This window comes from Typopeltis vanoorti, chromosome 25 (assembly GCF_054136105.1).
Source record: "Typopeltis vanoorti isolate ZY-2024b chromosome 25, IOZ_Tvanoo_1.0, whole genome shotgun sequence".
Classification (NCBI taxonomy): Eukaryota; Metazoa; Arthropoda; class Arachnida; order Uropygi; family Thelyphonidae; genus Typopeltis; species Typopeltis vanoorti.
Genome location: NC_143573.1, coordinates 31,901,122 through 31,926,747, shown reverse-complemented (window position 1 = coordinate 31,926,747; position 25,626 = coordinate 31,901,122). Strand labels below are relative to the sequence as shown.

The 25,626-nt window shown below is 35.6% G+C and overlaps 1 protein-coding gene across 2 annotated transcripts in view; it reads right to left on the bottom strand.

The window, feature by feature from the left end:
- The window catches only part of brun (trafficking protein particle complex subunit brun), a 452,915-nt gene that overhangs the window by 395,232 nt on the left and 32,057 nt on the right, over positions 1-25,626 (bottom strand). For both annotated transcript variants that reach the window (XM_090414220.1, XM_090414221.1), the window contains exon 4: positions 18,147-18,945. In XM_090414220.1, the coding sequence (XP_090270346.1) occupies positions 18,147-18,945 (799 nt within the window). The remainder of the gene's footprint in view (positions 1-18,146; positions 18,946-25,626) is intronic.

Below are 25,626 nucleotides of genomic sequence, written 5' to 3'. Positions count from 1 at the left end.
CGAGGGATACCTGTATATGGTATATGGATAGGAGATTAATAATAATGTAAATTTAATCAATGTAATGCCATCAGAGTACCCTGAATACCCCTTGGGGATAACATATCAGGAAATTGATGATGATATATATCTACCCTATATATAAAATGATAAGCCTTTTTATGTCATGTTTGTATGTCACATTTTTTGAAACATTTTGAAACTCAGGGGCTACCCTGAGTGTTGAGTCTTCAAAATCGAGTCATCAGAATTCAAGGAGAACCGGCCTACCAATCTGGAACTCGGGGGGTTGGGCACCGTAGGCACCAGGGGATGGGAACCTTCCTTTGGAGTCTTCAAAATTCGAGTCATCAGAATTCAAGAAGAACCGGCCTACCAGTCCGGAACATGGGTGGTTGGGCGCCGTAGGCAGGGGTAGCGTCCCCTAGTACATATATATGAGACATATTCAAAAAAAGACCGAACTTTTTTAATAGTGTGCCAACTGGCACAGAGAGCTCAATGCAGCTACTGAGTGCACCTAGTGGCAGCTTTTGAGAACAAACTTCCATTTACCCTGTTCTGCTATGAGGATTAATCGTCGAATTACATCGGCTGAAGCGAGCACTAATCCAACAAACAAACTGTTTGTCAGATTAGTGACAAAGTGAAAATGAAAGAGCTTGAAGAACAATGTGTGTTTGAAATTTTCTGCAAACTTGTTAAACATTTTACAGAGACGTTTCAATTGCTTAACCAAGCATAAGGGGAGGACTGTATGAGCTGAATGCAATGCTATGAGTGGTTTAAGCGTTGATGGATGGATCGGTCAAAGATCAAGGTGATGTTGGTTGTATTTCTTTTTTTATTGGAAAGGCATTGTCTATTATGCATTTGTACCATGTGGTCAGATGGTAAACAAAGAATTGTACCGGGAAGTTTTAGCGAGTTTGAGGATTGCTATGCGCAGTCATCCATATAACAAAACATCAGATGTTAGTTGTGCCCCATCCACCCTATTCTTCGGACTTAGCTCCAGCAGACTTTTTCCTGTTTCACAAACTTAAAACCACTTCGAAAGGATGTAATTTCCAAACCATAGAGGAGATTCAGGAAAATGCGATAAGAGAACTGCATGCCATCACAGAAAGGGCATTCCAAAGTAGGCGACTACTTTGAAATGAGCAAGAAAGTCTTTATAGCAAAAGTTGGGTCTTTTTTAGACACTTTGTGTATATTACAATTGCATACATTATATTGCATACAACTATTTTGTATATATAGTTTATATGTTCAATATTACTTGGAGAGAATCAAGTGATTTTCCTTATCTCATCAAATAAAGAGTGAAATTTGATAACCTAACAAGGAGTAGAAAGTTTATTTTGCACTTGGTTAAACTATAATAAATTTAATTTAATCCTTTATCCAAGTGTGAGCAAAAAAGTTTGCACCTGAAAATATCTTCAGGACTGAGGTAAGGTAGTACAACACCAGGCAACTTGCAGCAAAGGTGGTCAAGCTACCATCACTCCTATCTCAGTATCTCCCATAATGCAAAACACATCTCCTTGTGGATATGTATAATGTTATGCATTAAGGGAAGGGCCACTAATCATACCGGTTTCGACCTTTATTGAGGTCTCATCAGTGGGAGCCAAGCTCTGAAGTAGAGATACCAAGCAGAAGCAATGGAGAGGTCATCTTTAACTATAGGAGTTGCCATAAGGTGTGCCACCTTATTATTAAATTACTCTGGATTTAGAGAAAGATGTTGAAAGTTTATTTTGCAATTGGTTTGGCTATAATAAATTTAGTTTAATCCTTCATCCAAATGTGAGCAAACAACTAAATTTATTATAGTCTAACCAAGTGCAAAATAAACTTTCAACATCTTTCTCTAAATCCAGAGAAATTTCAGGTGCAAACTTTGTTTGCTCACACTTGCATAAAGGATTAAACTAAATTTATTACTAACAAGGAGTAAAAATTAATTAAAACTTAATATGATCAATCGAAGAATACTATGTAAAATATATCAATTATTTTATTCTTCATCAGCCATTTTCTGTCCAATGCTGGATGAATGCCTTCCTCAACTTTGCTCTCTCTCTCTCTCTCACACACACACACACACAGCATTAATCCCTTTCATATATGATCATATATATATATAGAAACCTTTCTCCATTCTATTATCTGAGCTCTTCTATGCCATTAAGTTCAAGTCATCTTTATAATCACATACTTCCATTTCTTTTTGGTCATACTGTATTATTTACTAATTACCATTATCATCAAATATCTAATTCACTTCTGTAAAAATAAGTAAGGTCTTTTAAGATGCTTTTCACAACAATATGTAACCACCAATTAAATTTCCTTCATCTGTCTATACAAATATTACAGTAATGCACCCAAATTTGTCAAAGAGATCGTCCTAGACAAATTGTCATGAAATTTTCTCTTATCAGATGTAAAGATAAGGATGTTATTTTGCCTCTTGACAAGGCCTTGATAAGACCTCACTTGGACTATTGTGCACAGGTCTGGTCTCCTGGTTTCCATTGTGATTCTGATATATTGGAGAGAGTACAAAGGAGAGTGTTAAAAATGATATCAGGATTGTGGAATACTGATTATGAGGACAGATTGAGAATTTGTAGACTGTAGACACTAGCAAACAGAAGAAAGAGGAGTGATATGATTGAGACTAACAAACTTCTGAAAGTTTCATACAGGATTTCAAATCATGGAATTTTTCAATTTATGGAGGATGGGGAAAGGACGAGAGGGCATCCTTGGAAGCTGAAAATGAAGGCTGCCAAGAAGGGTGTGAGGGCTAGATTTTTCTCTCAGAGGATGAGGTGTGATTGGAATAGATTGCCATTGGATGTTGTGAGTGCAAGCAGTGTGAATGAATTCAAGAATAAGTATGATAGCTGGTGTGTGTAGTATATGGCCTCCCTCGATGAGTCTCTTGACTCCCTGGAGGTTTCTCTTAATAATAATGATGATAATAATAAAAGAAGCAATACTGACAGCAGCAGAAAATGTATTGGAAAAACTAAGAGTAAATTAAAAAAAAAACATAGTTGACTACTAAAGAGATACTACAACTAATGGATAAAAGAAGAACCTGGAAAAATAACCCCAATGGGAATGAAAAATATAAAAGATTGGATAAAAAAATGAAAAATAAATGTAAAGAAGAAAAACATAGATGGATCATTAATAACTGCTTTGAAGTAGAGAAATTAGATAAAGAAAATAAAATTGTAGAGTTGAATTCAAAAATAAAATTGGAATTTTATTTTATTTTTTATTTTATTTTAAGCTACCAGTTAAAAGATAATAATGTTATTATAAATCCAGAAGACAAGATACAAATATGGAAAGAATACCTAACAAAACTGTATAATGACCACAGCCTGGCAAAGCTGATCAGTGTTCATTCAAAAAATCCAGGTATACTTAAAGAAGAAATAGTAAGCACAATAAAAGAATACCTAATGGCAAAATGACTGGAAATGATGGAATAGTAACTGAGTTAATAAAAGAGACAGGGGAAAAAAGGAACAGATTTATCAATAGAAATAATATAGAATAGAAATGATACAGCATACTACCAAAAGACTATAAAATCTGTTTGCATCCCAATACCAAAAAAATTAATAATTAATTCATTTTTCTGCAGCAGAATGTAAAGATTTTAGAACAATTAGTATCATATCCCATACTTCTAAAATACTATTGAAAATAATAAAAAACAGAATGTCGTTTTAGAATGAATGCCATACAAGTGAAAAACAAAAAGCATTCATGCCAGGAAAAAGTACAATTAATGCCATTTATAAATTAAAAACTATTATTGAAAAAGCATTTCACACAGTAAGCCATGAAAAGTTAATAGAAATATTAAAAGACATTAAAAGTGATACAAAGGAAGTCAGAATAATAATCAAATTATACTGGAATCAGAAGACACAAATTATAAATGACATTAATAATGAAGCAATATATATCAAAAGGAGAGAGAAGAGCGAGATAAGGGTGTATAATACCCCTTTACTTTTCAATATATATATATATATATACACACAGTGAAATGATCTTCTTCTTCTTCTGTAGATCGTCCCACTTAAGTAGGGTCGCTGTTTATCGTGAGTCTCCTCCACATCCTCCTGTATTGGGCTGTAACCACATCCAAGTTCTTCATCCTCAAGTCCCCCTCCACCAGCTCCCTCCATCTCTTCTTTGGTCACCTGCGCTTCCTCCTCCCCTGCACATCCATCTCCATGACCTTTCTTCCCACATATTCGTCCTCCCTCCTCATCACATAACCAAACCATCTCAACCTTGCCTCCTGTATCTTAGCACATAACTTTGTAACTTTCACTGTTCCCTTCACAAAGTCATTTCTCAAATGATCCTTTCTGGTCACACTGGACATCCACCGAAGCATTCTCATCTCCACTACCTCCATCCTGTTGATGTTATTTTTCTTCAAGGCCACAGTTTCCATAGCATACATCATAGCTGGTCTCACTACTGTCCTATAGTTTTTGCCTTTTAGATTGATCGGCACTCTCTTATTGCATAGCACTCGAGCCATCTCTCTCTCCAGTTCCTCCATCCCGCTTGTATCCTGCATCCCACTTCTTTCTCAGCTGCTCCATCTTCTTCTGCTGTTTAACCTAAGTATCTAAAGTCCCTAACCTTCCTGATGACATTTCCTTCCAGATCTGTCTCCTGGCCACAATCCACTTTGTAACACATATAGTCTGTCATACTTCTGCTCAGCCTCATACCTCTCTTCCAGTACTTTCCTCCATCTTTCCAGTTTAGCTGCCACTACTTCTCTTGATTCTGGACACAGCAAGATGTCACCCACATAAAACATTGTCCAAGTTGCGTCTTCTCTGAACCTCCTCTGTCACCACCTCCATCACAATATTAAACAGGAATGGACTTAATGCTGACCCTTGATGCAAGCCAACTGTCACTTGAAAACTTTCTGTCTGTCCTAAGCAGGTCCGAACTCGCCTTCACATTTCTGTACATCTCCTGCACCAACCTGACATATTTCTCTGGTAACTTCTTTTCCCTCGGACACCTCCAGACTTCTTGCCTTGGCACTCTATCATATGTCAGATCAATAAACACCAGATGTAGCTCCCGTTGTTTCCCTCAAAACTTTTCCATCGTCTGCTGTAAACCAAAGATAGCATCTGTCATTGATCGACCAGGCATGAAGCCAAATTGCTCCTTTGCAATCTCCACCTCCTTCCTCAATCTTCCATCAAGAACCCTTTCTAGGATTTTCATTGTGTGAGACATCAACTTTATTCCTCTGTAATTTTTACAGTCTTGTGCATCCCCTTTACCCTTGAAAATGAGGACAAGAGTAATTTCCCTCAACTTTTATGAACAGGTCCCACAGTGAAATAATAATGAAAGAATATGAAGAAATGGAAATGGGAATAAAAATAAATGGCATTAGAATTAACAATATTAGCTGATGATTTGGTGTTCATAGTGAAATCAAAAATAGAGTTACAAAATATGCTTGAAATATTAATCAAAAAGAGTCAGAATTATGGCTTAGTATTAAATACAGCAAAAACCAAGTATATGATAATAAGTAAAAAAACAGCAACAAAGCAGAAATTTAAGAGTATCAACAGGATTCGTTCAAATTGTAAAAGCTTATAATCATTTAGGAGTAATGATCACTGAAGATGGAACAACAGTTATAGAAATTAAATCAAGAATAGCTAAGGAAAAAGAAGCATTCTGGAATAATAAATTACTAATGACCTCTGGAATAAATAAACAGACTAAAATAAGATTAATAAAATCCTATGTATGGTCCACATTGAATTAGGGATGTGAGACGTGGACATATACAAAATTCATAATAAAGAAATTGCAGGCCTTTGAAATGTGGTGCTATAGGAGCACTGAAGATTTCTTGGAACAAGAAAAAAACTAATGAAGAGATATTGAAGTTAATGGGAACCTAAAGAGCACTTATAGAAGACCATATAAACAGAAAGTGCAAGATGGCAGAACACATATTAAGAGGATCAGTAAGAAAAATGTTTCTAGAAATGGATGTTAAGATCAAAAGAATGCAGAGGATCAGACACTGTAGCTTACCACGATTGCTAACTTCCAAATTGGAGATGCTACTTAAGAAGAAGAAAATTAAACAAAACACAGTTACATAAAGTGCTCCAATATTATTAAGATTGCATCAGGTCTAAAAGTCAGAAGAAATTTAGGGATGTGGTTGCACAGCTTGACAAAGAAGAGTATGAGGTTGCTGTAGGGGAAATATTGCACAGGATAAAAGGTACTGAGAAAAAAGGAAGATGCAATCCACAAACTGGATGCAGTGGTAGGTCCATGGAATCTATTGCCAAACTGGATAGTGAACATACCAATAATGGAAGAGTTCAAGTATGATATAACAGAGAAGATGGAATAAGGTATACCATATTGGAGGAACGTTGCTTTCAGGAATTGGAAGAAGCAAGGAATCTGGGGACCTTATGCAAAACAACTGCTCCTATAATGCAAAGAACACCTGACATACGGATAAACATGTAATAATTCCACCATAAGGCACTAACTAGGACTCATTTTGATTTCTGTGCACAGATCTGGTCAACTGGTTATACTGGTGATAAGGAAACATTGGAGAGAGAGTGCAGATGCAAATAATTAACACTGGCTCAGGACTCTGGAATACTGAACATGAGAACAGACTGAGAGAATGTGGTCTTCGGAGCTTGGCAGACAGGAGGAGGTAGGGTGATATACATTGGTGAGAAGTGTATCAGACAGATACAGGGGAATTATTACATATGATAATGGGTGATGTGAGAATGAGAAGTCATCCCTGGAAACTGTACATAGGTCATGTGAGTAAAGAAGTGAAAAGAAGATATTTTTTGCTTAGTGGGCCATGAATGAATAGCATGCACTGCCAGAGTGGGTGGTGAGTGCTCTAACATTGAATGTATTCAAGGCGATGTATAACAGTTAATTGTAGTCTGTGAGTGTTTGACTTCCTGCAATGTTTCTTTGGCTTGGAAATCATGGTCCATCTAATTTTTGCTAGTCCATGTGGGCAAGTTTCCAGTCTCAGACATAATGCATGCATTAATGTAACATTTCCCATATCAATGTTACCCTGTTTTATTTTCTAGCTTTAACCTGTATAACTGTGTGCACTAAATTAATTACTTAAATCTGCATAGCTACAAAAATCCATCACCATTTCCACAAGTTTAAGTGACTGTAGAGGTAATTCTCATTATATGCAGAGGTTGCATTTTGGAGAATAGCAATGTATATCAAAAATGCATAAAATGGGAGGCTTAAATAATGAGATAATAGAGGTTGTGTTACCAAGTGAGTGAGATTCTGATCTTTTAAGATTAATTTAATCATAAAAGCACCTATTTTTCATACATATTAAGGCATAAGAGTAGTAAATAAAATATTCAGTATGTATAAAACAAATAACAATTAAAGCGGTTCTTTATTTTCGAGATTAATACATCATAACCATCTTAATCACATCTTTAGATTGCATATTGAAGTTGAAGGCTACTTTTTCAATGGAAAACTCTCTCAATGGAAACCTGACTTGCAGTTTTCAACTTCTGATTGTAGATATCCTTGTAGCATTTAAGGATGCTTTCAATCTCCTTTTCACTTTATGTTGGCAGAGTCATTTTCAAAAAGAGCCATGACATCTATCAGCTTAAAAGCTTGAGATGTGATCTTCATTGTGCGAGTTTTATCAGGCTCAACATCCACAGGACTTAGCCCAGATTCTGTACTAATGAGCTTTTCCATAGCTAGATGATCTTCATTGCTCAGGGCACAGAAGTTACTTAGAGATAAAAACAATACCATAAAGGGGATAGAGACCCAAAATGGACACTGAGAGTCACTGAGTATAGCGAGTGGAGTTACAAAAAACACAGAATACACAGAAGTTTCTGAAAAACCCAGAATAGGAAGCATCGACAGTCCTTATACACTGAAATTAAACTGTGTATATATGCAAAAATGTGGATAACAAAAGCCCATTACCTGTATTGTCTAAACAGTAAACACCCTAAACAAATATGACTTTGCAACTTGCTGAAAACCATTAGTTCACCCACATAGTGCAGACTAAAAATAACTAATAAGAGTGTATTAAGCTGGAATGGGTTAGAGTAATACTGGAGAGGAGAGACTGCAGAAATTACTAAATAAAATCAGTGACAAATATGATTCATCATATAATTTATTTTTATAGTACAATCAAAAATTTTTGACTATATATTAGAAATTCTGAAAGAAAAAATTTTGTGCACATGCACTCCCTTTTTGACTGGTGTGCATGCACACAGCTTAGAGAGAACATTGCCTGGAAGTAATACTATATGTATTACAATGTGCAATTTTAATATAAGAATGCAAACAATTATTTGCCTTTGTTTTCTCTAAGGCACAAACACATTGTATAGTATTTTAGTAGTGATATGTTTGCACTAGTAATTCCATATGCACTATGTTGCCAAAAGTTTCTAGACATTCACATAATTCTACGTTGTCTTGCCCGCATGACACAGATACACATCTACAATGCTATATAAACATAGGCACATGGGCATCAGCAGTATAGACATTCTTTGCTGTCAGGAGGAGGAGAAAAAGAGTTGAGTTTATTCAAATGTGGTATGATAGCCAGAGCCCACAAGTTCAGTCCGAGAGTTTTCCAGCACATTACAAGTGCCCTGGTCTACTGTCAGTGAGGTTATCAAGTGGAAACATGATGGAACCACCAAACCCCTCTCTTGAACTGGTAGGCACAAGAAACTGACAAATCGGGACTGGTGAACTCTCAAGTATGTTTTCACAGTAAATCGTCAATCAGCCTTAGTAACCATTGCAAATGATTCCTACATCAGCTCTAGAATGGATGCAGTGACAACTGTTTGCAAGGAGGTGTTTGCTCTTGGGTTTCATCATCATCATGCTGCTGCTCACAAGCCCTTGATTGCACCTGCCAATGCCCAGCATCATCTGGAATGATACAAACAACACTGTCAATAAAATATGGATCGATGGATAATGGTTCTGCGGAATGATGAATCGCAGTACATGATCTGGAAATCCAAAGGATGTGACTGACCTGGTGAATAATAGTTACAGAAATGTCTTGTATCAACCGTGAAATTTGAAGGCAGTAGCATAATGGTGTGAGGTTGTTTTTCTGGTTTCTGTGTCGAGATCTTTAAACACTGATACCATACATGACATTCTGGACAATTCTGTTCTCTCCCACACTGTGGCAACAGTTTGGAATAAGACCTTTCCTGTATCAGCACAATAATGCACCTCCACACAAAGCAAGGGCTGTAGCTCCATGGTTTGAAGACATGGAGGTGTTAGAACCAAAATGGGCAGTACCAAAGTCTCAATCTCAGCCCTACTGAACATCTTCGGGATGAGCTGGAGCAAAGGTTGCATGCCAGACCTACTTGCCCAACTAACATTGGATGAGTAGGTCTGGCATGCAACCTTATATTATAGTGAACACTGTTTGCTATAATATAAGAGGAATGGAAAAGAATTCCAGCAGCTGTTTACAGAACTTAGTGGAGCCTACCCCAAAGGATAATGGCTGGAATAGCAAAAGCAGCAAAAGGAGGCTCAACCTCGTTGGGCTGCCTTTTGCTGCTTTTGCTATTCCAGCCATTATTGACAGCAATGCTGTAGCAACAGGAAATACAAACAGTTGCTGTCTAGACACATTTGGCAACACAGTGTACACTTAAATACCAACACATCATCACACTCTCCACATATCATGATGGCTAAAAAAAACAGATAAGCAGGGATAGGGAAAGTCATTTAATTAATAATTAATACTCAGGCCATACAGCCAGAATGTGTCATACACAGCCCCATTAGGTCCATAAAAATAGCCCTGATGTAAGACTCCTAATGGAAGTAAGTATATATAGGAAATTAGGATAAGTGCATGGTCACAATAGTTTCTTGGCTAAATCAGCCTGACTGAGAGAAACCATTATGTCATTAAGGAGAGTATTCCTTTACAAACATTTACAGGTTGCCTCCCAGTTGGATTCACCCTAGAAGTTTGTAAAAAAGTTACAGGTCTGTAACTTTTAAAATGTCAAAAATAATTGCTCCAAAAGAGGCACTGTCTCTTTTGGAAAAAGTGCTTTGAACTGTCTGACTGTACTCTAGTTTACTTTTCTTTGAAATCAGTACAAATTTTAGAAACAATACTATCTACCAAATTGTGTTGCTGCTAAATTGTTTCCTAATGAACCTGGTAAAGTACAGATACTCATGGGCTTTTTCCATCTGTTACATTTAAAGAATGTAGTAAAGAAGCAGCAAAAGTAACATGATTCATCTTCATAACCTGTTATTTGTCTCAGTTCATCTTACATATTAGGCTCGATGACTCTCATGGCTTCATAGAAATGTAATCAATATTATGATAGCTATAGAATAACACATATGCCACAGTAAATAACTTTTTTATTATGTAGATATTTCATCTTATGTATCATAAGACATCATTGGTAGGAATTGAAGTCAAAAAATCAATAGATGCATGCTTAATTTGGAATCCCTCTATGTATACAGTCGTGTGTTCATGAAATAAAAACTACCGGGTTGAAAGTAAAATTACTTAAATTAAAATATAGCAGATAAATTATTGAATACAATTGAAGATAACAATTTCCCAAACATTTGGAATAGTGAGACAGTCATTTTGATTAAACTTAGGCCTATGAAGTAAGGCTTCAGCACTTGCTTTGTATACCCATTCATGTTTATATGTGGATCTATGTGTAGTAACTTGGCATTTTGCCACTGGATCCTGTTGTTAGCATTTTCGATTCCATGTTGTGCAAGGCTAGATTTGTGAAGTTTGATAAGGTGGATGTGATCTTGATTTTTGGAAATACATTTATTTATAGATCTTCCTGTTTGTCTATAGTAAGACAAGTTACACAAACATGGTACTTGGTATATGCCAGGTAGCATCATTGGTGACAGTTTGTCTTTTGGAGAAGGCAGCAAGTTGTGAATTTGGTTGATGAGTTTGTAGCAACGAGTTGATATTTTCTTATAATTTTTACAACACATTCAGAGATGCCTTTAATATATGGAATGGGAATCCTACAAATCAACCCAGACAAGAAGTCTGGGTTGATTTATCATAAATAAACAGAAAATACTTAACATTGCTAGAATGATTTAAGAAAAATACAACAAAATTACCTGCTGACAAATGGATTGTGAACTTATCTGGCTGGCCTCTAACTGAAGATGAGCTAAATGTAACTAGCAAGAGGTCATAACTTTGCAATTTTGCCACATGTTCTCTGCCAACTACGAGTATACTTGTAGTTGGTATATGAGCCTCACAAGCCAACTATGAATATAATCATAAGTCGATTACTGACCTCCTATGCTAAGCACGAGTTAACCTGTAGTATATGCACATTAATTTGAACCCATGGCTTGTGAATAAAGCGGAGAGCACGTCTGAGGGCTTGATAGAAAGAAAATAATTTCAGCAAAAGTATAGTATATTATAAGAGATATTGTTGCGGAAACTGTGTATTTATTAATGCAAATAAAACAATTTTTTGAAGTTTTTTCAACATATACATATATTTATATATACAATATATCATCATCTGTAGGCACCAAATAATTCATTCCATTCATTATCGCTCACATTAGCGTAAGCTTCTAATTTTTCATCAGTAAGCTTTCTTTTACTGGCCATGGCATAATTGAAGGTTTTTATTTAGATAATTTTAAATAATTGTAAGACTAGATGCAATAAATCTTACTATACTGAATGCTGACCATCACTGATTCTGAGCTCAAGTTGCACAGTTGTCAGCGCATGTAAGACATAGGTGGGGGACGATACAAGATTACTCGTAGCTGGCATATGAAACAAAATTCTGTCTGATAAGCCAGCTACGAGATAACTCGTACTCACCTTGTAGAAGCAAAAGTGCTTGGCATGCGGTAACAAACTATGCCCGAGAAGCGTGGCAGCGAATGTGTTAATTGCCTTTGTTTTGAAATAGCCAAAGCAATTAGAAAGAATTAATTTTACATAAATTTACAGAATTAAATTAAAATAACAAGAATTAAAAGTCCTGAATTCATTAAAAGGTAATAATAATATAGTTATCGACAAAGCCAGCCACTGTAGTCTTAGATGCTAAATCATATGATCGGAAAATGAATTACTGTTCATAATTACAGTACTTACTCCCAGCTTAATAATGATCCCACCAAAAGTCAGCAAAAAACTCGATAAGTTACATGATGAAACAACATCCATAGATGAAGAAACCATCAAAACATACCATGCGAGACCTCCCAGAATATATGGTTCAAAGTAAAAGTAATTACATAAAAGTAAAAAACTCAGACCTATTGTGGATTCTATAGGCAGTCCCACATATAAAATATCAAGATTCCTGTTTAACCTTCTCCGTCCCCTCACTGGCCACTCAACCTCTTCGATAAAAAATTCCATAGAAGGTTAAAAGATATTAAACTAGCAGATACAGACATGTTAGTAAACTTTGACATTGTCCTCTCTTCACTAATCTCTCACACAAAGAAACAATGGCATTGTTAACCCAAAAATTTCCACTGGACATAGTGGAATTATTCAAATTTGCAATCACATCAGGTTACTTCACATGGAAAGATAAAATATATAAATAACAGGAAGGAACAGCAATGAGCTCGCCCTTATCACCTAACTTTTTTCTTGAACACCTAGAAGTCAGGATTTTTGCTCTTGATCCAAAACCAACAATGTGGCTATGCTACATTGATGATGTCTTGGCAGTGAGAAGTCACAGAGAACCTGAACTCTACTCATTTCTACAAAAAAATGACATCCTGCATTATCATATCAAGTTCACGCTTAAATGCGAAAGTCTAAAAGTAATAAAGTAGTTATGTTACATAACTCAGATTCAGTTGGTTGATTGGATTTACAGCCAATGCAATTCAGGCTATATGTCCAGTGCATAACTCAAATGCTCAGTCAAAAGGTCAAATGCAGAAAACCAACTTATAAAGAAGTAAAATGAAATAGGTGAGAATTAGAGGAAACTCTGCAGAAAGGTCTAAGAAATAGTTATGCAAGTAGATTTTAAAAAAAAAAAGGGGGGGGGGGTTAAATAGTTAAAGAGAAAATAGATAAAGAACATTTGGATTGAATCTAGACCAGATTTTTATTAAAAGAAATAGTCTAAAAAAATCATCTGAATATAAAAAAAAAACTAAATTTTATTTTATAAATTAAAGATAGCAAGAAATTATATACTTGGTTGAACCCTTTATCCAAGTGTAAGCAAGCAAAGTTTGTGCCTGAAGTATTTTCAGGAACGGGGCAACTTGTATATGGAAGCTAATGACTTCGCATCACTTGCCTTAATATCCTAAAATGCAAAGCACATATCCTGCAGACATGTATAATGCTATGCATTATGGGAAGAGTCACTACCCAGACCAGTTTTCACTTTTATTGAGGTCTCATCAGTGGGAGCCAAACCAAGAGGTGATACCAGGGTCCTTATCCTTATAGTCCTTATAAGGACTGGCTTAAAGGGGCGAAGCAAGAATGCTTTTTATCTTCCCCGTTATCTGTAGAGGACAGTGTAGGGATAAGGTGTTATTGAGCTATTAAAGCTCTGATCATGGCAGGAAGGTAACAGCAATAGCCGAGCCTCAGTTAGAACTTCATTGGCTATGGCATTGCCATCCATTACCCTCCAAGGGTATGAGTAATCACCGCATCTCACGGTCGATTTCTCTCAGGTGATACCAGGTTCTTAAAGTTCTTAAAAGAACTGGGCGATGGACTGAGTCCTTGACTCTTTATCCCGTCATCTGAATGTAGAAAATCTGTGTGGATGGAGTGTTATTGAGCTAAAAAGCTCTAGTCATGGCTGGATAACGGCAATAGCCAAAACTCAGTTAAAACTTCATTGGCTACAACATTGCCCTTTGTTACCCTGGAAGCCCTCACCAGAAAGATCAGGTGATACCAGGGTTGGAGTGATGCAAAAGTCATATTTTCATATACGAGTAACCAAATGGTGTCACACCTGATTATTGAAATACTCTGGATTAGAGACAGTTGTTTGAAGTTTTTCCACTTGATTATACTATAAATTAAAGATACCAAGAAATTATAGTTTGATATATTACAAGGAAAAAATATATCTAATATTCTACTACATGCAATATTGAATACAATATCGATCCCACTCACAAAAGGTTAGTGTAACTTATAGTACATTTAGTACATGTAGATGAAGGATTAAATAATCTGGGAATTCTCCTCTAGAGGCAAGCCATGCCAGGCCTTCAAATAAAGAGCACAGTGGTTTTGCACCTGGAAATAAAAATCATTTATCCCCTAAAGCTTCCCAAGAAAGAGATTCAAACTTATAGCCTGCTGTTGGCTGAAGAGCAGAGATGCTATCCACTCAGCCAACCAGGGCAGAAAATACTGGAAAATGGGTATTGTTTGGTAATCCAAAAATAAAGATCTCCAATAAATTAGTGTCATGAGAAGGTTAATACTGGAGTAGTAGAAATTAAAATTTAAATATCTGTAGACTATATTTATCAAAATTATATAGGTGACAACTCGTTTAAAATAACAACACTGATACTGTTGCAATTATGACTGAAGCAACTAAGACTATAGGACTCATATATTATGCATGTTAAAGCGTATGTGCTCTGTAGCTAGTGTTTCTATTCTAATGAATAAAAAACCCTACCACCACTACATAAGTAAAATAATATCAACAGTATATATTAATACATAAGATGGAGAAAAAAAGTCTATTCTGCAAGTCTGAGCTGAAGTGCGAATGAATGAATTAATAGTGTCTTAGTTTAGAAAATGTGGAAGGCTGGTATCATTTCTGATGAGCAATTGTCATGGAAGCATCCGTAGAAAATTGGTAAAGTAGAAAGTAAACATCTGATAAGTTGTGCAACATGTGTGCATGAGAGAGAGAAAGAACATCAAAAAATCGACATTCTTCTGTACAGCATTAAAAAATTAGAAAGTTTTTAAAACATTACTTCATATGGAAAAACACAATGTTTAGGTGGTTGGATGAAAATATGGAACCTGTGATATTCAGCATTAGTTGTGAAATGTGAGGAAAAATATCCATAGTACCACTCATGATGGTCATCGGATATTTTTTCCTACAAAATCTTTCTATTCTCCTATTCCCATGAGATATTTCCTGAGCTGAGACTCAAGTTATATAAACACATCAAGGGTTAAGCCATTTCGATTTAACATTCCTTTAGCACATGTGCTGATATACCATCTGGCCCTATAGCTGAAATGATATCCAGGTTATGCAACAGCTGTTGAATCTCATTTTTGTGCATCTCTATCTCTTCATCTAGTGTACCATCTGCATTCACTAAAGTTATTCATCTACATTCGTTTTTTTTTTACTTACAGCATAGCAATAAAATTCTTTTACATTGCTTTTAGCCTACACAGCCAATTTCTTTTCATACTCTGATTTAGCATTCCATACAATATATGCAACTTTTCTGGCTTGTGCATTATATCTTTCTTAACTCCTCAGTCTTATTCTCACCTGTTGTTTTTAACATGAGAAAAACATTTGGGATCAGTAGAATGTTTGTGTATTGGATTATTGACCGTTATAACGATATAGAAGCCGTATCTGACTGCCAAGAACAGGTCAACATGATCCGCTGGGACGCAACAGCTTATGAGGACTGCAAATGCATGTTTCTGCCAGAATCCGAGAATGCAGAAAGTGATGTCATGAGAGAGGAATGTTTTGCAGAGAATGATATCACATGTACTAGCTGCTGACCTGGGGGGGGGGGTGAGAGTCTAACGTTGTTCTACTGGACACTTCCCCCTAATACCACAACTTATGCAGCAGAGAGTGATAAAATCAAAGGCACTTCTCTGGCAGTAGGCGAAGAACAGATACAGAAATATCCTCTTCACAGATGAAAAGATTTTCATTCAATGAAGAGTCGTTTAACTGCCAAAAAATCAGGTATATCACACAGTACGTGCCATAGCACCTAGGATTCAGAGAGATCATCACCCTGTGTCAGGAGACATCCAAGATGCATTTCTGTGATCAAGGGGTCAAAACCTCCACCAAACAAAGTATATCAAGACACTTTGCTGGACCCTGTGGTACTGCTCCTGGATAACACCTCATTTTACGGTAGGTGGTGGACTTTCCAACAGGACTCAGCTAGTGCACACAAGGTGAGGACCACAAAACAGGAGACGAATGTGCATGACCACATATTGCCATCTGATTGGCTGGCTGGAAGTCCTGATATAAATCTGTTGGACTTCAAATTGGGGTCAGAGTATGAGAGTAGCCTGCAAGAAACAACATCTCGGCACCACCACACTGAAGGTGGATTTGAAGTAAGTAGTGGAAATTTTCTGTTGGATGTTGTGCATGCCTTCACAGACTTTGGGCATATGTGAAGGCAGAAGGTGGACATTTCAAACACCGAGTACTGATACATGCACATTATACATGTGGTTTGTATGTGCTGAAAGCTGTAATGATTTACTGACAGATTAAAAGTTTATGCGCTGTTCAAGTTGTAACAGTATTTATGGATGGACTAGGTAGTTAGCTACTTACAAGAACAGTATGGGATGATCACTGTCATCACCGAGAGACGAAACATTCCCATTCTTAACTGAGATCGCTTTGACACTATGATCAAATTTAATACTCTTTGACCTTGAGTACCTTCTTTTACACATGCTGCTTGAGAAAGTTATCTAGCAACAGATCAATAAATTCTCCTTCATTCTTATCATGAGAATAACAAAGGACATAACACACTCTAAACAATAATACTTTAAAAAAAAAAACATACATAAAAATGAAGAAGCACTGAGCACTGAAGAAAGTAGGAGGGCTTTTTGAATTATAAAAGTGGTGAGTGGTGACTTGAAAATGAAACAAATGCTCCTAAATTGTATGCAATTGCCACTTTCTCAGCACTATGCTTTTTTTTTTTTTTTTGAACATCTAACATGCTGGCCTGGTTGGCTGGATTAACAGTAACTTTGCTCTCCGGCCTATAAATGTCTTTAGGTGATATCTGATCAAATTGTAAGAATCACATCAGCAACATATCACATACTGTTGTATAAATTTAATTTTTACTATTCTATTTCACTTTGCTTGTTACATCATCATGTTCTTAGATTGTTTTAGTGTACAATGACTTTGACAAAACATTTGCAAAATAAATAAGTTTTCCCTATGCTTATCTGGTTAAATTATTTTCAGTCATGACTTTATGTTTCTATGCAGATTTCACACACAATTTGTTAATGTCTTAGGCTGGATATTAGACAAAAGTGTGTCAAAGCACTTTTATTATATTATTTTATGGTTAGCAGCTGCTAACACTTCAGGATGCCAAGCATGAGCTAAAAGAAAACCCTTAATCCCTCTTAATACAGAAGGAAAGAAAGAAAGTCATCTTAAATGAAACTAGGTGATTCATACTGGCTAATATAAAGAAAGCCCAGGTAAGAGATTACCTTTTAATGTATAATCCAAAGGAAAGAGGAACTGAAGCATATGCAAAAATAAGAGAAAACGGGCATGTATTAAGAAGTAAGGCTAGAATTGGGGAAGGGGATTAAGTAGGTCTCTCTCTCTCTCTCTCTCTCTCTCTCTATATATATATATATATTGCATTAGTATTGTCAGACAGGAGATACATGGACAAAGAGGTTGGATCACATGTTCCCTGTAACTTGGCAACTGAAGGAAAGAGAGAGATGGCACTAGATTGGTATAAAAAAAAAAAAGAGAGAGAGAGAGAGAGAGAGAGAGAGAGAGAGCGATATTGTTCTGCTGTTTCGAATTAAATTTTCATCTTCTCACCAAAAACCATAATAGCTACCTAATAGGACTAGTGATGCTTTTACATTAATTACTGAATGAATGATGAATTCATGTGAAATCATTCAAAATTATCAATAAATAACTTACCGTGAATCTTTGTCTAATCCTACAAAATCTTTCTTCTCAAATGGAGCAGTAAGAAGAGGTAGTTTATCCTGTTTTTCAAATGAGCGATCAAGGCGTTTTGATTCTAAAATCCAAAACAATGATGACACAAATTCAAAAAGATCTGGTTCTAAATTATCACAGTCATCTACACCTGGGTATAATATACAGTGTATACTCTGAGATTTAATTACAGATAGAGTCATTTTCTTAGAACATGAAGGAGAATTATTTCCTTCTACTATGGGACTATCAGAACTGTTTGTACTACATATACTAGTAAGGCTACAATCCCTAGCCACCTGTCCATCTCCAGAAGCACTCTCAAATGGAGTTACTAAAATATTTGCATATAGCAAGCTTTTTCCCTCCTGTGATAGAGAAGAACCATTTACATGCACTGGAGTTTCAACTATTTTTCCATCTTCTGTATCATGTTCTGCACTATCATGTTCCACAAAAGAGCTTAACTGTTCATATACACCACTATCTTTGTCCTCCAAACACTCAACATTCTTTGGCACAAACTCATGATTCACAATTGGAGAATCTTTATTTGCATCAAAAGTGTCAGTTCTTGCCACATCCCGAACAAATGGAAAGTTTGTTAATAATGAGGTGCTATCATCTGAAGAATTTCTGGAATATGCTGTGATGTCCAATGCAGAACCTGTACCAAACACAAGGCATCGAGAATCATATAAAGTACAGCTATATTGTTCGCGTAAAAAATTATGGTATCTACACAGTTCTTCCACATCTACCTGACTTCTGCATTTACCTATTTTAAAAAAAAAATTACTCATTTATTATCCTTTAGAAATAAAACAGGCAACATCAAGTTTTTGTTAATACACTGATAAGAAAAAGCATTTATAAAATTGAATAAACTTTTAGAACTCGATAGGAATATGAAACCAGAAAGCAAGTATTTTATATAAAGATTTCATTCATTAAAAATATCATGCAGTAAACGGAAAGAAAAAATGCAGTTACATTCATCAAGATTACAAAGTTAACAAATGGGCCTCCATAGCTCAAGCAGTATAGATGATGCCCTATGGTAGGAAAGTTCCTCCATGACGTAAGGAACCTTTATCTGGTCTCGTTTGACTAAAGGTGAGTTAACCAGTCTCATATGAAGGGTAGAAGGTGTTTTCAACCAGAAACTCAGGTTTTTCATCCCTCAGAAAAGGTAAACTGGCCCGTGAAAACACACACAGATCTACGGTCATAAAATACATATGAAGGGGATTAATCCCTCATAGAAGGGCTCAACCAATCCTAAGGGACAGTGGAGGAATGGGGTGGGAGATGAGAACCAATACAAATAAATAAAATGTTAACAAATCAATCGCTATAGGTATTTAGAATATGAGATCCTCTAAGAAAGTAAAAAAGAAAAAAATTTCTGCATTGCAAAAATTTCATTTCCAGTTGATACTGTAATTAATTTTACTAATTTGTGTGTGTGTGTGTGTGTGGAGTAATTTTGCTACAACTTTGGCAGTTTTTAAGCAGGTCTGTCAATACTCTCAAACCATAAGCTAATGTTCAAACTGTGAGGCATTCCCCCACAAAAACATTTCTGGGGGGGGGGGGAAGCAAACAATACTATTGTTCATTTTCAACAACTTCCACATGTGCTTGATATTATCCACTTATTTCAATATAATATAGCGTTAAAACAAAACTTCCATGTATAAATATATCTGTATGCTGTTTTATTTTTAGTTTAGTTTGAATTACTTCATAATATGATAATGTTTTAGGAATTAGAACAGCAAATTAGCTATATAACATGATTTGTTGAATATAAATTTATTGTACAGGTATATAAAAATAACTAAAATGTACAAGATAATTTTAATAAAAAATTTCATATAACAAATACACTACCACATCAATTATCTGAACCACTAAAATTTTATATAGCAAATACAGTACAATGTTGATTATCTGAACAATTAGCAGAACCTCTGGAGCTTCCAAAATCTACTTTTATTGCATCGGTTGCTATGCTAAAATATTGCTCCTGCTACTTAATTCATTTCTGATTATTTATTCAAAAATATATAGTATAGCATAAAAATAGACTTATTTTATCATTACAGAGTTAAATATTTATAAATACTTGTCCACACAGGGCAAGTGTACACTTGCCCTGTGTGGACCCAAGACAGTCTCCTGTAAGCTAGATGAATTACTGTTATCTATTGTGGATGTGGAAGTATTGGGGGAGGGGGAAGCTTGTGCTCAGTCAGATTTAAGCCACTGAGTGAAATGAGCAATGAAATTTGAGCCTATGTGAAGTTATTGAAGGTGTTTTGCTTCAAATAACTGAATGTTTGAGTTTTCGTTTGTGGCTATCACAAAGTGAAATACCATATCATCTTGCTTTTTTTAATTTTAATACTTTGTGTTAATAATGGCATTCTACAGGCAAAAGAAACCTCATAATTTGTCAATAGAAGACAAGATAACAATTATTAATAGACTGATAGACTGGAAAAGGATGAAACTGGTGTATCTCTTGCTAAGATTTTTAATGTGGTAAAGCAACCATATCTGACAAGAGTAGAAAAAATAAAATTTTTCAAAACTAGACAATGAAAATGGCTCTAAAAAGAGAACTCTATGGGGGGAAAAAGCTAGCAATGAGAAATTAGAAGAAGCTGTTTATTTCTGGTTTCTACAAAAGTCAAAGCAAACCTTTACTGGAGCACTGTTATGCAAAAAAGCATTACAATTGAATCAAAAGTTTGAATTTAAAGCCAATATAGGATGACTGAAAAATTTCACTCTTCATGGTATAAGGGAGCTAGAAATTCTGATTAACAGATGCCCAGAAATGTTGTCAAAGGGGAATCTGAAAAAGGCATGGCATATACTTTAAGGTGCTGCCAGAGAGATGATCACATGTGCCAGACTGGAATGAAGATATAGGTGACATTGTAACTTTATTTCAAGGGATTCACAAGTTTTCTAAGTGTAAGCAAGATGACACATGGTTAAACAATGGTGCCAACAATCCTGGTTATCATATTTTACCAAAGAAGAAAGTGTTGCATTAGTCCAGTATGTAGAACTTGCTTATTTTAACCAAGGTGATTCTGATGATGCCTTCACTGTGCTAGAAACTACAATTCCATGCTGTTCTGTGGTGCAAGCAACAGTCTAAACGAATTTCCAAGGAGATACCACTATTAAAGAGAATGAGAAAGCTTGAGGCAAAAAAAAAGACCATCTTGCATGGTTCAAAGATAAATTCAAGATTACATATTTGAAAAATAATCCTCCACAAGATTCATTATACTCTTATTTATGTACAATTTCTTGTATTTGTTTATGTAAAAAAAAGTTATTTATAGTTGAAACCATGTAAAACAATTAGGTAAGTTCAAAATAAATATAACATACATCGTTTCATCAAGATGTTTTGGTTATTATTTACTAACCATTTCCAGAATCAATTATTTTTTATAATACTTCATATTTCAAAATACAGTAGTAATAACCTTGCAAGCAATAATTTAATTGTAGGTATAGGTATACTTTGTTTTGTATATAAACTGGATATTCTCATATATGTTTAATTATCTAATCTGATTAACCTAACCCGGGTGCTTAAGAGTCAAAGTTATATAACCGAGAGGAGACCTCCACATAGCCTTTAAAGGAATGTGGAGAACTGAGGATGTCCAATCCTCCCCTTTTTGTGGTGCACCCTGTTGGGTATCTACCTGGACAATGAACGAACGAGGATGGGCTGCCAATTTGGGATTTAGCAGACCAAATTGTATTCTTATTGGCTTAAACCAAAATACAAAATGATGGTACAACATGACAAAATTTCATGCCAGCTGGGGCATCGCCTGGTTAAACAAGGCCCCCGTTGTTTTTGCCAGGAAACCAGGGTGAACAGCGAAAAGTCAGCTACTGGAACAAATCTGAAAACACACCCCAAATCAACATCACCAGAGTTAAAGATCGGTACTATCAACATAAGAAGCCTGAATGGCAAAGAAATGGCGCTAGCTGAGGAATTAGATAAGTACCAGATCGACATAATAGGGGTGACTGAAACAAAAAAGACAAAAACTGGTGAGATCTTTCTGAGCAATAAATACAAAATGTTATATAAAGGCAATGACAATCAAGGAAAAGAAGTAGTAACCATAGTATTCAACACTAAATACGAGGCTAATCTTCATGAATGGCAGGCAGTCTCAAGTAGAGTGATGTGGGCAAATATCAGAATGGGGGAACTGGACAATGAGACTTATTTGTGCCTATGGTCCCACAGAAAGTTCTACTAAAGTAGAAGTAGAGGAATTTTTTCATGCTTTAGAGAAAGCAACTGACACAATGAAAAAAGGAAAAGTTTTTCCTTTTTGGAGATCTAAATAGCAGAGTGGGAAATGATTGTCAGACAATCAAAAATATTTTGGGAAAATTTGGAGAAAAGAGCAAAGCTAATAATAATGGCAAATACCTGTTGGATTTCTGCTCAGGACATGGACTGGTTATTGCTAACACCATGTTCCAACATAAAAATGTGCACAAATTCACATGGAGAGAAGAGGCAAAGAATAAGAAAAGTCTCATTGACTATGTTATAGTTGATAGTGATGTTTTCTCCCTGGCGGAGGACACCAGAGTGTACAGAGGATTTGAAATTGGAAGTGATCACTATTTAGTCTTGAGCGGGATAAAATTGAATTTCATATTGAAAAGAATAACATGTAAGAAAGTTTTAAAGCGAATAAAAGTTGAGCAGCTCTCAGATATGAACTGTAGACTAAAATACACAAAAATTATGAAGAAAAAATGAAAGAGTTTGAAAACAGGAATGAAACCTTGGAGATTCAATGGCAAGCCTTGAAGAAAACACTGATTGATTCAGTCAGAGAGGTATGTGGTGAGGTTGTCTGCAAGGATAGAAAAATCAGAACTTCATGGTGGACACAGGAAGTTAAAGAGGCAGTGAAGGAAAAGAAGAAAGCATATCAAAAGTTCCTGCCAAATAAGACAGCTTATGCTCTTAAAGAATACAGAGACAAATGTAAGAAAGCTAAACACTGTGTAAAACTATCTAAACAAAAGTCATGGGAGGACTTCAGCAAGAACATAGAAAATAAATATCAAGAAGGTGGTAAGATATTGTGGAGGCTGTTGAAGAGGCTTAGAAATGGAGGAAAGAGTGTTGTAAAAGGAGTTAGACATGATAAAGGTGATATGAAAAAGGGAGAAAAAGATATCCTTGAAGTATGGAGTAATTACTTCAAAAAATTGCTAAATGAAACAAGCAGTGATAGCACAGTGGTAAAAAACACTCAACAGGCATACAGTCAGGAATACATATCCATACTTGAAGTAGAAAAAGCCATCATAGGCCTGAAATGTGGAAAGGCAGCAGGAGTAAATGATATTCGGACAGAAATGTTGAAGTATGGTGGTATAAAATCTTACTGTGGCTGTACTGCATAGTTCAGAAAGCCTGGACAGAGGAACGAATTCCCGATGATTGGAGTAGAGCTCTCATAGTACCCATATATAAAAAGGGAAATAAAACTGAATGAGAGAATTACAGAGGCATTTCATTACTGAGTGTTCTGGTAAGATATATGCAAGAATACTTGAGAAATGGTTGAGAAGAATTGTGGAAGAAAAGCTTGGTGAAGAACAAGCTGGATTCAGGCCAAATAGAGGCTGTCAGGATCAGATCTTCACTTTACGACAAATAGTTGAGAAAGCATGGGAATATAACAAAGATCTATACTTAAATTTTGTTGATCTGGAAAAGGCATATGACAAGGTGCCAAGAGAGAAGCTATTCAAAACGCTACAGTTATATGGTGTCAATGGGGCATTATATCAAGCAATACTATACTTAGTCTTTATTTGAGTTGTAAGTCAGCAATTAGAATTGAAGAAAGTACAGGAAGATGGTTTAATGTTAAATCTGGTGTGAGACAAGGATGTACATTATCCCCTCTGTTATTCATTATCTATATGGATCACGTTATGAAGGAAAGTGGAATTAAACATGATATCAAAATTGGAGATGTTAATGTCAACTCTTTGCTTTATGGAGACGATTTTATACTTCTAAATAAATCCACTACAAGTCTGCAAGGTTCTCTGATTAAATTGAATAGCTGTTGTAATGGTATGAAGGTCAGCAATAAAAAGACAAAAACAATGAAAATAGGCAGAATTGTTGAAAATGTTAACTGCATTTTGAACAGAAAATCTGTGGAACAAGTAAAATGTTTCAGCTACTTAGGCAAGATTTTTAGTGAAGATGGTAAATTAAATATGGAAATAGACAACAGAATCAACAAAGCTGGTATGGTAGGAAGTCAAAGGAATAAATTCATATGGAATAACAGAGAAATTAGTCTGAACACTAAATTAGCTGTATACAAGACAGTGTTCAAACCAGTTAACTTATGGATCTGAGAGCTGGGTCAGAAGCAAAACACTTGACTTGAATAAAGACTAGAGACAGCAGATATGAGAGTTCTGAGAAAGATTAGAGGCGTGAACAGATGACATCAATGGCAATATCATATTAAAAATGATATTAGGAAATAACTTGAAATCGTCAGCATCCAGGAATGCATTAGCAGAGCTAATCTCACTTAAATAGAATGGGCAAGGAAAGATTAGCAAAAGAATTGTTCTCTGCAAGGTTGGCAGGAAAACGACCGAGAGGAAGACCAAGATATAGGTGGATTGATACTGTACAAAGGGCCTTAGACAATAGAAATATAAGATCTGATAATGTTTTAATCTTGGCAAGTAACACACTGATTTGGAGGAAAATTGTAGATAGGAAGTTATTAATGATGTAAATTTTTCATGTAGTACTATCATATCCTGTACACCCCTTGAGGGTACATGGCAGGAATTTGATGATGATGATTAACCTAACCAACCTTGATCCCAATTCGGTCAGTTAATCAATGTTCTGCTGCATAAAAGTTTAATATGGCAAATATCTTAATACACATAGTCAAAAATATAAATTTCATTAAATAACTCAGCTTACTGAATGCTAGATAAATGTGAAAAATATTACTGAATATTACAAATTTCTCTAAGTGTATCGCAACAGTATGTCACCACTATTAATAAAAGTGCCAGTAGGCCATACTACTGTGTACAGTCCCCTGCAAAAAAAAAGCATTGTATGAATATCGTAACATCTTAGCTTTACTAGAATAAAATACAAGTTAATATTATTTTATAAAAAGTGAGGGAAGAATTTTTTTTTTTCCAAAAAAAAATAAAAATAAAAAAAAAATAAAAAAGTGGCAGGTGTCCCTTAACACATTCATTGCCAAGCTGAAAATTGGAATTTCGTGTCGTGGCCAATTTTTTTTTTTTACTTGATAGCGATAACGCGTGATCGGCCGCCAGATGAGAACTCGCATCACACGATATCGCGTGGTTG